This window comes from Babylonia areolata, chromosome 35 (genome assembly GCF_041734735.1).
Source record: "Babylonia areolata isolate BAREFJ2019XMU chromosome 35, ASM4173473v1, whole genome shotgun sequence".
Classification (NCBI taxonomy): domain Eukaryota; kingdom Metazoa; phylum Mollusca; class Gastropoda; order Neogastropoda; family Buccinidae; genus Babylonia; species Babylonia areolata.
The window spans coordinates 10,859,748-10,875,850 of record NC_134910.1 but is presented as its reverse complement, the minus strand read 5'-3'; the positions used below and the strand labels follow the sequence as shown (position 1 = coordinate 10,875,850).

The 16,103-nt window shown below is 42.7% G+C and overlaps 1 protein-coding gene and 1 non-coding gene across 3 annotated transcripts in view; one reads left to right on the top strand and one right to left on the bottom strand.

Moving 5' to 3' along the window:
- Nucleotides 1-507: 507 nt before the first annotated feature.
- Nucleotides 508-16,103, bottom strand: part of LOC143278088 (uncharacterized) — a 70,188-nt gene continuing 54,592 nt past the window's right edge. For both annotated transcript variants that reach the window (XM_076583121.1, XM_076583122.1), the window contains exons 3-7: nt 15,448-15,618; nt 10,730-10,859; nt 7,553-7,651; nt 4,259-4,312; nt 508-816 (exon numbers count right to left, since the gene is read on the bottom strand). In XM_076583121.1, the coding sequence (XP_076439236.1) occupies nt 765-816; nt 4,259-4,312; nt 7,553-7,651; nt 10,730-10,859; nt 15,448-15,618 (506 nt within the window). In that variant the 3' untranslated portion in view covers nt 508-764. The remainder of the gene's footprint in view (nt 817-4,258; nt 4,313-7,552; nt 7,652-10,729; nt 10,860-15,447; nt 15,619-16,103) is intronic.
- Trnaf-gaa (transfer RNA phenylalanine (anticodon GAA)) lies at nt 13,505-13,577 on the top strand. Its single transcript has one exon. It is a non-coding gene; the product is annotated as a tRNA-Phe (tRNA).

The window sequence follows — 16,103 nt, the reverse complement described above, 5'->3', positions numbered from 1 at the left end:
CAGTTATGGGCAACTGCTGCTAGAGAGCATGGCGTATATAAATTGTTATGCCCTGTCTTGTCTCATCTGCACTGGTGATATTGTGTTCATATGAAAAGTATTCCCTGTTATTCCTGGTGCTCAGAATAATCACACAAAATAATGCTGGCCCCAACAGCATATTTGCTTAGGGGAAAATTATGAAAAACAAAAACTACACAAACAAAAAACAACAAAATCCCCACCCCAATCCACTGGCATTAATAACGAGGAAAAAGTCATTACTTCTAGCTCTCAACTTGTCACCCTTTCTAATCTAAAAGTTAAAAGCTTTCCTGCCCCTCTCCCCCACCCCATGGTATACTACTTGATAATTAGTTGGTTTTTTTGTTGTTGTTGTTTTTACTTATGAACTAAATGAAGTGTTGAACTACAGTAAAGACCCCAAACTTCAGTAAGTTGCAGAGGGGTGCGAGGAGGGGAGGGAGTGAGGGGTGGATGGGGGGGGGGTGGGGGGGGGTTATGATATTCCCTTTCACATACTTCATGATATATTCTCTGAATTCAAAGTTTGTGAAACACACACATGCACACACACACACAAGCATGAACACGCACTCTCTCGTGTGCTAGATTAACACCAAAAAAAAAAAAACAAAAACAAAAAAAATGAACATGATGCCAGACTTGGTCCTTGCGGTCCTGAAACCAGCGTGTGTGATGTTCCATCGATGGGCTGCGTTCTGCTCTGCAGGCTCTAGTGATACCACTGGAGTTGTGACGACTCACTGGTAGTAGATTCCTTCAGCCACTTTGGGTCGGGGAATGTAGCCCAGCCTGCAACAGACAGTGCCGACAGAAAGATGGGTCATATTTACTTTATTTTATTTGATACGGGTACTTATCTAGCACCTATCCTCAGTCAGAGACCCAAGCTCTACGTCCTTTACAAATGCGGGACCATTTGCACAACAGGCTGACTACCTGGGTAGAGCCCAGTGACTGCTGCCATTGGGCGCTCATCATTCATTTTCTGTCAATCAGATTTCAGGCACACACACACACACACACACTCGGACAGACATTAACATTTTACGCGTATGACTGTTTTGTTTATTTACCCGGCCATGTAGGCAGCCATATTCTGTTTTCAGGGGTATGCATGCTGGGTATGTTCTTGTTTCCATAACGCACAGAACGCTGTCATGGATTACATGATCTGTAACGTGCATATACACCCGAATGGGGTTCAGCCACTAGCAGGTCTGCACATAGGTTGATCTGGAAGGAAAAATCTCCACCCTTTACCCACCAGGCACCGTTACCAAGATTCGAACCCGGGACCTCAGATTGAAAGTCCAACGCTTTGACCACTCAGCACTAGCGCCAGTTTTCATCATGACTGATTATGCCCAGCCCAACACACAAGGCCCATAACTCATCAGGGCTGATAACACTGTCAATGCTGAACCTGTGAAACCCGAACAAGTTTCAGTTTCAGTAGATCAAGGAGGCGTCACTGCGCTCGGACAAATCCATATACGCTACACCACATCTGCCAAGCAGATGCCTGACCAGCAGCGTAACCCAACGCGCTTAGGCAGGCCTTGAGAAAAAAAAGGTGAATAAATAATAGATAAGCTTACATAAATAAATAAATAATAATTATGATATAAAAAAAAAGGTAGTAGTAATGATAATAATAATAAAAAAATAAATAAATAAATAAGACAACAATGATGATAAATAAGTAAATAAATGTAAAACATGAAGACACATTCACGCATATGTACATACACCCACACATGCACCAAACATGCAGTTTCACAGATATGAAAGCACAGTCAAATACATATAAACGTACACGAGCTCCAACACACACACACACACCCGAACAAAACCAAAAAAACACCTTGGAAAAAAAAAAAAAAAACACTCAAAAAAACTTCGGCACAAGTGCAGTAATTTTCATGCACAGAAACCTAGGACATGCTTCTGATGATGACCACTGTCAATCATTTTTTTGCCGGAGGACTGAAAAAAAAACACCAAAACCCAACTAACCTGGACGCCAACATAATTATACATGAAACTCAAAATTACACAGAATAACAGGAGTACAAATAAACAAATTGCCAGTGTGCAACTCAAACGTCCTAAGCACAATAAAGAACACAACAGTAAAAGTGTCCAATTATCAAGTCCGAAGAAAGACGAAAACGCTAGTGGCTTTGAATGGGGGGGGGGAAGACAAAAAAAAAAAAAGACAAAAAGCAGAAAGTAAAACAGAGAGCAACAGAAAAGGGAATTTCTGGCACAGAATTTCCAGAAGCTGAGGAAAGTATTTATAGTGAAATAGCATCCTTCAGGGAGAGGAAAGATGGGTAAGAAAATAATTAAACACAATGCACCACTTCCACAGTCTGACATACTACTGCTGTTAACAAATCTTGGAGCCTGTTTTGGAAGTATGTTGAAGATGGTGGTTGTGTGTGTGTGTGTGTGTGTGTGTGTGTGTGCTATTATTCTTCGCACCCATTTATCTGCATCCTTTTTTTTTGTAGAACCTTTCCAAGCGCCTGTGCTTGGACTTAACTCACTCAGTACGGCCAGTCCTCTCTTCTCCTCTACACATACCCCTTGGATGTCCAGTGGGTGTCTCAATGACCCAACCTTTAGCTTCCGTCATCAGAATTGTGGTATTCTTTGTCAACATTCACCTCTTCAGTATGAGAGCATTCCACTTGCAATATTTTGATGGTGGTAACTGGGGTGAAACGCTGTTAACGTCTTCTCTTTTGCCGTTCGTATGGAGTGAGTTAAACTCACTGCCAATCATCCCTCAAACTGACCTCCTTATTCAGAAAAGAACATGGTCAAAAATCAGGCTTCCTCCCTACTTAGATTTATTGAAGCACTAACCAGTTCTCTATGTGCTGCCTCAGAAAAAGAAGGTATCTTGTAAACTAATTATATCCGAGTTGAGTGTATGCTGGCTGGAATGTGAAACACAAACACCGAGTTCCACTGGTAGTCCTAAAGGAATGAATGTGGAAGCAGCATCAGTCTAATTCATTTTGTTTCCCTTCTTTGACGGGCGCAATAGCCGAAAACGGAGTATGGCTGCCTACATGGCGGGGTAAAAACAGTCATACACGTAAAAGCCCACTCGTGTAGAGCTCAACAGCCAAAGTACTACAACAGACTGAGCTCCCTTTTCCTTTGAAGGTAAAGGTAAAAGATTCCATAGCCTTAACTCACTCAGTACGGCCAGTCCTCTCTTCTCCTCCACACAGACCCCTCGGATGTCCAGCGGGTGTCTGAATGACCCAACCTTTAGCTTCCGTCGTCAGAATTGTGGTATTCTTTGTCAACATTCACCTCTTCAGTATAAGAGCCTTCCGCTTGCAATATTTTGATGATGGTAATTGGGGTGAAACGCTGTTAACGTCGTCTCTTTCGCCGTTCGTATGGAGAGAGTTAAAAGGCCATCAGGGCAGTGAAATAACTTCCGCTGTCTAGGGCTCAACATGGGAAGGTATTTTGTATTTGTATTTTGTATTTCTTTTTATCACAACAGATTTCTCTGTGTGAAATTTGGGCTGCTCTCCCCAGGGAGAGTGCGTGGTTATACTACAGCGCCACCCATTTTTTTGTATTTTTCCTGCGTGCACTTTTATTTGTTTTTCCTATTGACGTGGATTTTTCTACAGAATTTTGCACAACCCTTTTGTTGCCGTGGGTTCTTTTACGTGCGCTAAGTGCGTGCTGCACACGGGACCTCGGTTTATCGTCTCATCCGAATGACTAGCGTCCAGACCACCACTCAAGGTCTAGTGGAGGGGGGAGAAAATATCGGCGGCTGAGCCGTGATTCGAACCAGCGCGCTCAGATTCTCTCGCTTCCTAGGCGGACGCGTTACCTCGAGGCCATCACTCCACATGAAGGCCAATCCTCCCCCTTCTGCCATGTTAACCTTCCCCCAACGGAGTCAGGCACCTCCTACCTGCTCACACCTGGGAGTTGTGTGGAAAATCGAGTAAAGTGCCTTTCTCAGCGACACAACAAACACACACACTGTCAAAATATGGCCTCAAACCCCGATTACTGGATAAAAAACAACAACCGAACACCTGTGTCTCCTCCTAACCCTGTGGACCAGACATACACACGAACACACACACATGCAGTGCACACACACACACACACACACATACACACTCACACACACTCGTGCACATACGCACACGGAGTGACACCCATTTTCTATCTTGCTTACCAAGCTCTGTCCATAGAACCAGAAACGCCATTCGCATCATGTTTATTGTGCATACTGAAACAAACAAGACAGAAATTCATCCGTGAGTGTGACAGTATGTACGTGTACACATTTCACTTTCAAAGACACAGTGACATTCCGCACATACTTCGTTGGCTTCATTCTGCAATGACAACTTGATAAATTAAATGGATAAAGTTTGCATAAATTTACAACACACAGTGAAAAAAGGACCACCACCACCACCACCACCAACAGAACCACTGCAAGTTGTAAAATAAACAACAACAACAAAAACACAAACAAAAAAACCCCATCGTCCTAATGACATGCATCTGCCACAAAAGCACTGAAATCAGATCCCGACTAAAGAGAAGCAATTCTTCATGAAATACTATATCACGGACGTTAAGAGTTGCCTCCCATAAACCTCCATTTCCAAACTGGAATTCAAAACAACTTTTTTTTTTTTTTCTTTTTTTTCAAATAAGAAGAAAAAAGACGAAAAAAAAAGGTCTGGTCGTTTGATGGTTGTGTGTGCTGTTTTTAAATGGCGTAGTTTATAGTGTGTGTGTGTGTGTGTGTGTGTGTGTGAGAGACAGAGAGAAGGGTGGGTGTGGGGAGAGGTGGACAGACCTTCATTTCAAATTTGCTTTGGGAAAGTGTGAATCTTTTAATAGATTTTGCGTGTGACTTTTTTTCTTTTTTTTTTTTTCCTCCTCACACCCCTCTGCATCTTACTGAAGTTTGGGGGCTTTACTGTTGTTCAACACTTCATTTAGTTCATAAAAAACAACAAAAAAACCAACTAATTATACAGTAGTATGCCATTGGGTGGGGGAGGGGGGGGGGGGGGGGGGGGGGGGGCAGGAAAGCTTTTGTGGTGGTGGTGGTGTTTAGGTGGTACACTCTCAACACTTGACATCAGTAATAAAATTAACGATTGGTGTGTTTCATTGGTGAGCATGAAGTCAGGTGTTGTTTTATCTCCATGACAACACAACCACCTTCATTATCATTCACTGTCTTCAACAGCCGCATTATCAGGAAGTCAGTCATTTGCCTTTTCTTCTTCTTCTTCTGCGTTCGTGGGCTGCAACTCCCACGTTCACTCGTATGCACACGAGTGGGCTTTTTACGTGTATGACCGTTTTTACCCCGCCATGTAGGCGGGGGTGTGCATGCTGGGTGTGTTCTTGTTTCCATAACCCACCGAACGCTGACATGGGTTACAGGATCTTTAACGTGCGTATCTGATCTTCTGCTTGCGTATACACACGAAGGGGGTTCAGGCACTAGCAGGTCTGCACATGTGTTGACCTGGGAGATCGTAAAAATCTCCACCCTTTACCCACCAGGCGCCGTCACCGTGATTCGAACCCGGGACCCTCAGGTTGAAAGTCATTTGCCTTTGACTCTTTTTCTCTTCTCACTGAATTACATTACCACCTTTTAGTTTTAACCACACTACTTCCACCACCACCACCACCACCTACACACACACACACACACACATGCATACATGCATGAACATAAAGCACAGCAACAGATAGACACACAGGCAAACAGAGAGACTGAGACAGAGAGAGACAGACAAAATGGAGAAAAATAGTGGGTGTTACATTGCAATTATAAATGACGACAGCAACACACACACACACACACACACACAGAGGCATGCAAATGTGCACACATACAAAGTGAAAATGAAACAAACATCAAAAGTGTAGCAGATGATTGCACAAAGTTACTTTTCTTTCCTCTTCTTTTACTTTCAACCGAATACAAAAAAAACAAAACAAAAAAACAAACTGAAAGAATGGACACACACACACACACACACACACACACAGGTACGCAAATGCGCACACACACACAAAGTGAAAATGAACAAACATCAAAAGTGCAGATGACTGCACCAAGTAACTTTTCTTTCCTTTTCTTTTACTTTAAACTGAATACCTAAAAAAACAAAACCAAAAACAAAAACCCCCAAAAAACCAACTGAAAGAATGGACACACACACACACACACACACACACAGGTACGCAAATGCGCACCGTACACACAAAGTGAAAATGAACAAACATTAAAAGCGCAGCTGATTGCACAAGGTAACTTTTCTTTCTTTTTCTTTTACTTGAAACCAAATACATTAAAAAAAACCTGAAAGAATGGACACACACACACACACACACAGAGTGAAAACGAACAAACACCAAAGCGTGGATAATTGCTCAAAGTAACTAATCTTTTCCTTTCTTTTCCTTTCAACTGAATCAACAAAAAGGAACAGGACCAGCCCCCACGGTCAAGTGGTTAGCATCACAGACCTATAACTGAGAAGATGCGGGTTTGAGTCCTAGTGGAGGTGGGTTATTTGGCCCACGGTCAGCTATAGTGTGTGCTATGGGCTCAGATGGGAAGATTTGGACCACACAGTCAAGTATCATCTACTTCACGGATGCGTCTTCATGTGTGCTGCTCAAATTTTCTGATCAACACCGCAAGTGTCTGTATCTCTCGGGCCTGGTTAATGCCAGGATATCGCTATTGGAAAAAAAAAAAAGTGTGGAGTACAGCCTTGACACTACATGTAGTCCCAAAACTAAAATGGACCTCCCTAGCATCATCATCACCATTCACTTCCATCATCTACATGTAGATATACATACATGTGAAAAAGTCTCCCAAGTTCTGTGGATTTTCTGCTCTCATGGTGATCTCAAGTTTCGATTGTAGTACACTAAATCTAAGCAGGCTCCTCTGGTGTGTGGCCTCCTGGTGACCTAACATCGATGGTTCCCTGCGGGCTGCCGGCGCTGGAACTGTGACGGTGTGGCCATGTCATGGGGGGATCTAAATGAGCGGCGTGGGAGTAATGCCACTGAAATGGTGCAGATGATGGGGCAGCAAAAAAAAAAAAAAAATCTAAGCAGGCATTACTGAATACCATCAAAGTAACTCAGTGGTAGTGCAGGGCTTCATCTAGAGCGTGGCCTCCTGGTGACCTAACCTCAATGGTCCCTAGTGGACTGCCGACACTGGGACTGCGACAGACAAACCCATGTGTGGCTGTTGTGTGTGTGTGTGTGTGTGTGTGTGGGGAGAGAGGGGGTGGGGGGACTCCAAAAGAAACAATGCAGCTGTTTGGGCAGCAAAAATCTATAAAAAAAAATATTAACAGTTTAAAAAAAAATGGAATGGTCTTACACACCCATACACACACCACACACACACACACACAGACACACACTTGCCCACACACTTATGGGAAAGTCTGTGCAGACTCACTCTTGATAGGCAAAATAGGCATCAGGGTAGACACCGCCTGCGTCAGCCGGAGAAGACGTGAAACCAGGGTTGTCACTGTACATCATGTCATTGTCCTCTCTGAAACAGCACACAGCCAAACTTGTGAGGACACACACACACACACACATGAACACACACACACACACATAAGACCGTTAATTCCTAAAGATGTAGTTGATGACTTTTCTTCCAATATTTCATTAGCCACTGAAAAGATTTTGAATGATTATTCATTGCTTAGAATGTTTTCGGAAATTTTAAACTCCAGTCCAGTTGGTATCCTCCTTTGATGTGTTATAATTAATGTTGTTATTTATATTTACATTGTTATAGGTTAATACTTGTCGATATGCATATACATATTTCTCCTTCCCATGACACCTCATTCAATACACACCACAATCTCTTTAGACCTTTTTCTTATAATATACTTTTCCTCTGTTACATAACATGAATTTTTTTTTTTTACACTAATATTCACATGCATTCCCTTTCCTTTATCCACTTCTTTACTCCTTTCCGTCTAAAAACACTTATAGTGAATAGACGTTAAACTGAAGATAAAACACACACACACATACTCATATGCGTACACAGTAATTCCCCCCCACCCCCCTCCTCCCACTCGATATTTTTCCTTCCCTCGTCTAATATCACTTACAGTGAAAAGACGTTAAACTAAAGAACGAACACACACACACATGAACACACACACACACACACAAACACACACACATGAACACACACACACACACACACACACACACACACACAGAGCTCATCTATGTTCCAAATACATTTGCATTGGACTTGTTCAAAAATCAGTTCATGCAACCTCTCTCTCTCTCTTTCTCTCTCTCTCATACGCACGCACACACACACACACACACACACACACGAACACACTCACCCTGTGACAAACAAACATTTTATTCAAGTTTACAGACAAAGGAAAGAGGGTACACAAAGACACTTTTTGACCTAATCCTGTGCACATCCATTCACTCACACACTGACTGAACCTGTAACAGATCTTCAGCAATACAATATCAACAATAAAGTCTGCACTTTCTAACATGTTTGTATTTTTACCCCCACACACAGTGCACACACACACACACACACACACACACACATGTACGTCACCATGTGTCTTATAACCACTGAAAATGAAAAGCCATTTCAGACTAACACGCAAACCGTGTATGCATACTTACCCAATAATTTGAATAGAATTTTAATTTTTTTAAACAGACTCTCACAGAAACTAACATTTGCAGAAGTGTTGGCCCAAACTAGGTAACACATCCACCTATACAGGAAGTGAGAGAATCTGAGTGAGATAGTTTGAATCCCACACAATTTTCTCCCCCCTCCACTAGACCTTGAGTGCTTGTCTGGACACTACAGTCATTCAGATGAGAGGATAACCTGAGGCTATGCCTGCAGCATCCACTTGTGTGTGTAAAAGAACCCACGTCAACAAAAGGATTGTACTGGCTAAATTCTGTGAATCCACTCTGATAGGAAAACAAATACACTTGCACAAAAAAAAAAAAGAAAGAAGGGAAAAAAAAAAAAGAAAAAAAAAAGGTGGTGCTCTCAATGCTGTGATGTGCTCTCTCTGGGAAGAGAAACATGAACAAGTGGAGTGATGGCCTAGAGGTAACGCTTACGCCTAGGAAGCGAGAGAATCTGAGCGCGCTGGTTCGAATTGCCGTTCAGCCGCCGATATTTTCTCCCCCTCCACTAGACCTTGCGAGGTGGTCTGGAGGCTAGTCATTCGGATGAGACCATAAACTGAGGTCCCGTGTGCAGCATGCACATAGTGCACGTAAAAGAACCCACAGCAATGAAAGGGTTGTTTCTGGCAAAATTCTGTACAAAAATCCACTTCGATAGGAAAAACAAATAAAACTGCACGCAGGAAAAAGAGTGGTGCTGTAGTGTAGCGACGCGCTCTCCTTGGGGAGAGCAGCCCTAATTTCACACAGAGAAATCTGTTGTGACTACAAAATGAACAGCCATGGAAAGGATTCAAAACCAAACAGCTGGGCATGTGGCACATGTTTACTGCACACGCCTCCCCATCCCCATGCCCACCACACTGGATGACAGCACACCATAATTATCATATAGACCACACCATATCGCATCACATCACATCACATGACAGCACACCACATTGCATCGTAGCACATATTACTACCGCACATCGCATCACATGACAGAACGCCACATCACATCACATCGTATCACATGACAGCACACCACATCCCTTCATATCACAGCACACCACATCATATAACATCACAGCATATCATATTATATATATATATATATATATATATATATATATATATATAACAGCACACATCACATAATATCACAGCACACCACATCACATCACAGCACAGCACATCATATCATATATAACAGAACACATCACATATTACAGCACACAACAGCACACCATATCCCATTACAGCACAGCAAATATATATATATATATATATATATATATATATATATATATATATATACACACACACCTGCCTCTTCCTTGTCTTCAGTTTTCTTCAGTTTTAGAGTTATGCATGCATGCGAATGACTGGTGTGAAGCGCTTTGATTTGTCTCTGCACAAGATTCAGCGCTATATAAATACTATTATTATTATTATTATTATTAAATATTACACCACACCACATCACAGCACATTGCACGACAGTCCAAACTTAAGTGGAGGGATGGCCTAGAGGTAACGCATCCGCCTAGGAAGCGAGAGAATCTGAGCGCGCTGGTTTGAATCACAGCTCAGCTGCTGATATTTTCTCCCCCTCCACTAGACCTTCAGTGGTGGTCTGGACGCTAGTCATTCGGATGAGACGATAAACCGAGGTCCCGTGTGCTAGCATGCACTTAGCGCACGTAAAAGAACCCATGGCAACAAAAGGGTTGTTCCTGGCAAAATTCTGTAGAAAAATCCACATCGATAGGAAAAACAAATAAAACTGCATGCAGGAAAAAAAAAAAAAAAAAAAAAAAAAAGGGTGGCGCTGTAGTGTAGTGACGCGCTCTCCCTGGGGAGAGCAGCCGGAATTTCACACAGAGAAATCTGTTGTGATAAAAAGAAATACAAATACAAATATCCTCACTTTTCTGCCCTCCTGCGACGGCAGCAGCAGCAGGCGATGAGAGTGGCGACGAGGATGACGAGGACCAGAGCTGCACAGCCCACGGCCGTTCCCAGGACCACTTTCTCGTGGGTCGTGAACTCCCACGTCCCTGCACACGACAGTGGTCAGCACCACCGGTCATCATCGTACTACTGTCATTCACTCATTTATTTATCCATAAATTTATTTATTCACCCACGTCCCTGCACAGTGATATATCACCACCAGTTATCACCATACTGCTGTCATTCATTCATTTATTTATCTATAAATTTATCTATTCACCCAAATCCCTGCATAGCGGTCAGCACCACCAGTCATCATCATACTACTGTCATCACCATCAGTCAACATCATACTATACATACTGTTATTCATTTCTTAATTTCTTTCTTCATCTAAATTTATCTATCTATTTTTGCTGCCCCATCATCATCTGCACCGTTTCCAGTGGCATTGCTCTCACGCCGCTCATTCTGAGTCTGATCCCCCAATGCATGCATGGCCACACCCAGGTTCACCTGATGCTCTCCCAGCTTGGTCAGCCCAGCACAGGGCACTAACAATGCTTTCTTTCTTTCTTTCTTTCTTTCTTTCCGTTTCACCACCAACATCGACTTGCCGATGACTCTGTCGTGGTTCATGCATGCTGGGTATTTTCGTGTCTCCATAACCCACCGAACACTGACATGGATTACAGGATCTTTAACGTGCATATACACATGAAGGGGGTTCAGGCACTAGAAGGTCTGCACATATGTTGACCTGGAAGATCGGAAAAAATCTCCACCCTTTACCCACCAGGCGTTGTTACCAAAATTCGAACCCGGGACCCTTAGATTGAAAGTCCAGCGCTTTAACCACTTGGCTATTGCGCCCATGCTACTAAGTCATGTAACTGCTGTTGAGTCACTTTGGTTGGTGTAGAGACTGGGCTGGGGATGTCAGGAGGCCGCACACACCAGAAGAGACCCTGCTCTGCTGCTGACGGAGTCACTTTGGTTGGTGTTCAGTAGTGCCTTGTGTTAGGCAATATCCACAATTTTTTTCTCCTCAAAATGGAATGAGTATAGGCGCCTGGTGGGTAAAGGGTGGAGATTTTTACGATCTCCCAGGTCAACACATGTGCAGACCTGCTTAGTGCCTGAACCCCCTTCATGTGTATATGCAAGCAGAAGATCAAATACGCACGTTAAAGATCCTGTAATCCATGTCAGCGTTCGGTGGGTTATGGAAACAAGAACATACCCAGCATGCACACCCCCGAAAACGGAGTATGGCTGCCTACATGGCGGGGTAAAAACGGTCATACATGTAAAAGCCCACTCGTGTGCATACGAGTGAACGCAGAAGAAGAAGAAGAAGAAGAAACTACTGTTATCACTACTAAAACGATTCACGGTAATTCAAGGTCCCATAACCTTTTTTAAGGCCATTAGGACAGTGAATCTCATATCCACTATGTGGTTTGGGTTCAGCATAGGAAGATTGTCTCCTGTCCTGCCATTTTAACCTTTCCCAACCGGAGAACAGTTCCCATTTACAGCTGGGTGGAGTACAGAAAACTGGAATAAAACTGATGCCTTTCCCAAAGGACACAACACCATGCTCAAACAAAGCCTTGAATTCTGATCACTGGTTCATTCAATAAGAAGTCTGATGCCTTTCTGTCCATAACGACCCTTATTGCTAATAGTAGTAGCAGTTGTAGTGGTAGTAATAGTAGTAGTATCATCATCACTATCATTATTATCATCATCATCAATATCATTTAATCGTTTGAGGTATTAAATCAATTGTTTTCACCAGCTCTTTAACAGGATCACAGCCTTTTTCTCCTCTTTAAAACGTAAGTTATTCAGGAGGAGGGGCGGACAAGTGATACAAGAGAGAGAGAGAGAGAGAGAGAGAGAGAGAGAGGGAAAATAAAAATTACTTGTCTAAGGGAAACAACCACCGTCGAACGATCGTGTCGATCACAGTACGAGTATTGTCCCTTGGTTCAATGACACTGATGCGATTGAATCGTTCTCATTTTTATCATCATCATTATTGATGATTTTGTTTATTGCTGTATGAAACTACCGCGACGAGTGACGCAATAGTACATTATAAATGTAAGTCAAAATTCAATGTCATATCCTCGACCAGACTGCACAGAAAACAGACTTAAATGAGGAGAGTTTTAAAAAAAATTTTTTTATGTCCCATCACTCATGCTGGTTATTGTATACATTGTGTTAAAGTGTTAATTTTCACATTTGAATGTTATCGTTTATGGGGCAGAAGGATGTTGGTGAACGATAAGTTGGTGGGGGGGGGGGGGGCGGGGGGACAGGATAAGAAGAGAGAGGAATACAGACTTGAAACATGAATCAATTTCACTGTCAGTTACCTTCATTTCTCCGCTTTGTAGCCGTGCAGTGCAGCGGCAGTATCAGATACAGCAATGTAGAATGCACTTGTGTGACAGTAACTTTTGAACGACCGAACACAGATCGAGATAACCACCTAACTCACGCTGCCTCTCTTCAGCTTGTGTCACAATCCTCGACAACGTTCGTTAAGGTTCGTGATAAGGCAAGCAATTTAACTCATCGTTTGTAATTCTTAAAACAAGAAGAAGGGAGAGGAAGAAAGAACGAAAGAAAGAAAAGAACAGAATAGAACCAGAAAAAACAAAGCGCCGTTCTTTCAGCCAGTCCTAGTTCCAGTTCCGAATGATAAGCTTATTTTGAAGGAAAATTGTCGCCAGCCGAAATAGCTCAGTTGGGAGAGCGTTAGACTGAAGATCTAAAGGTCCCTGGTTCAATCCCGGGTTTCGGCACGGAAAATCCGGCGGTTGGTTATTTTTTTTTCTCCTTGCACGCAAGTTATTCTTTTATTTATTATTTTTACGTTTATTATTCTTAGTTATGTTTAAAAAAAAAAAAAAAAAAAAAATCGTGGTGCTGTTACGCCTAACCGCAAAAATAAAAAGCAAAATCTTTTTTTCTCGCTCCCAATATTAATTTTTTGGGTGGCAGTGTCCAGAACAATGGTCTAAGGGAAGCAACTACTGTCAAGCGCTGTGCATTAAGTCAAACACAGTGTTGTCCCATGAAGCAGTTGCGGGCGAGCATACGCAGAGGAAAAAAACAGTCACACACACACACACACACACACACACACACACACACACACACACAGACACACAGAGAACAAGGACAATTAATTTGTATTTCATAGGCTTCCGGCCCCTTGGAATAAAAACAATCTAAACTGAATATTAAAGAAAACGTCATAAGAAGAACAAGACAACTCATGCACTGAAGAAAGTAACACTTCCGAAAGATACAGATCTTTAGTTGTTTTTCTAAGCTGACACTGAAAAGGCATCAGTTACTGTTTATACATTTGTGATTTGCTGTTGTTGTTGTATTTTCAACTTGCAGCCAAATATATAAAACAAATAAATTCATAGGTTCCATTCTTTCTGCATTGTCAGTCACTGGCGTGTTCAATCGATGTAGAGATTGTATACTCAAATGTAGTTCAGGTATTCATCTCTTGATTTCGGAGTACAAAGGACAAGCTAGTACAGTATATATATCACACGTTCTTTATCTTCAGTGACTGCATATATGCTACACAGTTTTTCAGTCCTGATAATTGTTAAAACACAAAAATACAAATGGAGATCCTCAGCCGGTTTCCGAAAACTAATAGTCCGCAAAAGTAATTTTACTGACCACGCAGACTCTGAAAAATTATAGGTCAACATCAATTTGTCTTTCAAATGTAAAATTTACATGCTGTTTATATATCTTTCTGCAGTACTAAAAAAAACAAACACACACACACACAAAAACTGCCTCGATCGGAGCTTTCCAAATTTTGGAGGTAAATATGTCACGTTCTCTCTCTCTCTCTCTCTCTCTCTCTCTCTCTCTCTCTCTCTCTCTATATATATATATATGTATATATGTGCGTATGTATGTATGTATGTATGTATAGATAGATAGATGTATATATCTTCCCCCCCTACCCCACCCCCCCACACACACACACAAACAGCGAAGCCAGTGTTGCAGCCTAGTGTACTCAAATCCTCGACTAAAAAGCACATCTTGTATGTAAGAGACCCAACACTTTTTTTTCTTTCTTTCTTTTTTTTTTCTTTCTAATTTTGTGTGTGGTGTGAGAATGATGCGTGTCAGTGTGAAAACATTTGCGTTTGGGCCGGCCTTGCATGCTCTCGTCTGTGTGCGTCAGCCTGTGCCAGTATGCGCGTTTGCGGATGTGTGTGTGTGTGTGTGTGTGTGTGTGTGTGTGTGTGTGTGTGTGTACATGCGTGTGTGTCTGTGCGAGTGCATGTGTATGCATGCATGTGCGTGTGTGTGTGTGTCGTGTGTGTGTGTGTGTGTGTGTGTGTGTGTGTGTTCTTCGTCTTCTTCTTCTTCGTCCTCCTCCTCCTCTCTTCTTCTTCTTCTTCTTTTATCGTGTATCACCTGGTTTCTACCCCCCCCCCCCCCCCTCAGACCCTCCCCCTCCGCCCCCCCCCCCCCCCCACCCCCACCACACACACACACACAACCCACTGAGCCTTGCCTTGCAGCACTGAGGCAGCCATACTCCGTTTTTTCGGGCGGATCGGATAAAGCTGGCTGGTCAGACTTGATCGTTATTATCATAGATGTGCAAAATGTGTTACTCACATTCACAGGAAGGCACGCCAGGCTCCCAGTTCTTGGAAGCGGCGTCGCACGTAAGGGAGCGCTCGCCCACCACGCGGTGCCCGAAGTCGGAGCACGTGACATTGACCACAGCGCCCCCTGTCACGTTGTGTGACGTCACGGAGAAGACGTCACTGTCCAGCGCGGGGCAGTCTGTGGGAAAAAAAGAAAAAAGTTATAAAAAAAAAAAGAAAAAAAAAAGAAAAGAAAAAAGGGTTGAATGAGGAACTATGTGTGAGATTGTCGTAGTTGAGTAGTAGAAGGAGCAGTAGTAGTAGTAGTAGTAGGAGAAGGAGGAGAAGGAGGAGAAGGAGTAGTAGTAGTAGTAGTAGTAGTAGTAGAAGGAGTAGTAGTAGGAGGAGGAGGAGGAGGAGAAGGAGTAGTAGTAGTAGTAGTAGTAGTAGTAGTAGTAGTAGTAGGAGGAGGAGGAGGAGGAGGAGCAGTAGTAGGAGGAGGAGAAGGAGTAGTAGTAGTAGTAGTAGGAGGAGGAGAAGGAGTAGTAGTAGTAGTAGTAGTAGTAGTAGTAGTAGTAGTAGTAGGAGGAGGAGGAGGAGGAGGAGAAGGAGGAGTAGTAGTAGTAGTAGAAGGAGTAGTAGTAGTAGTAGTAGTAGTAGTAGTAGTAGTAGAAGGAGCAGTAG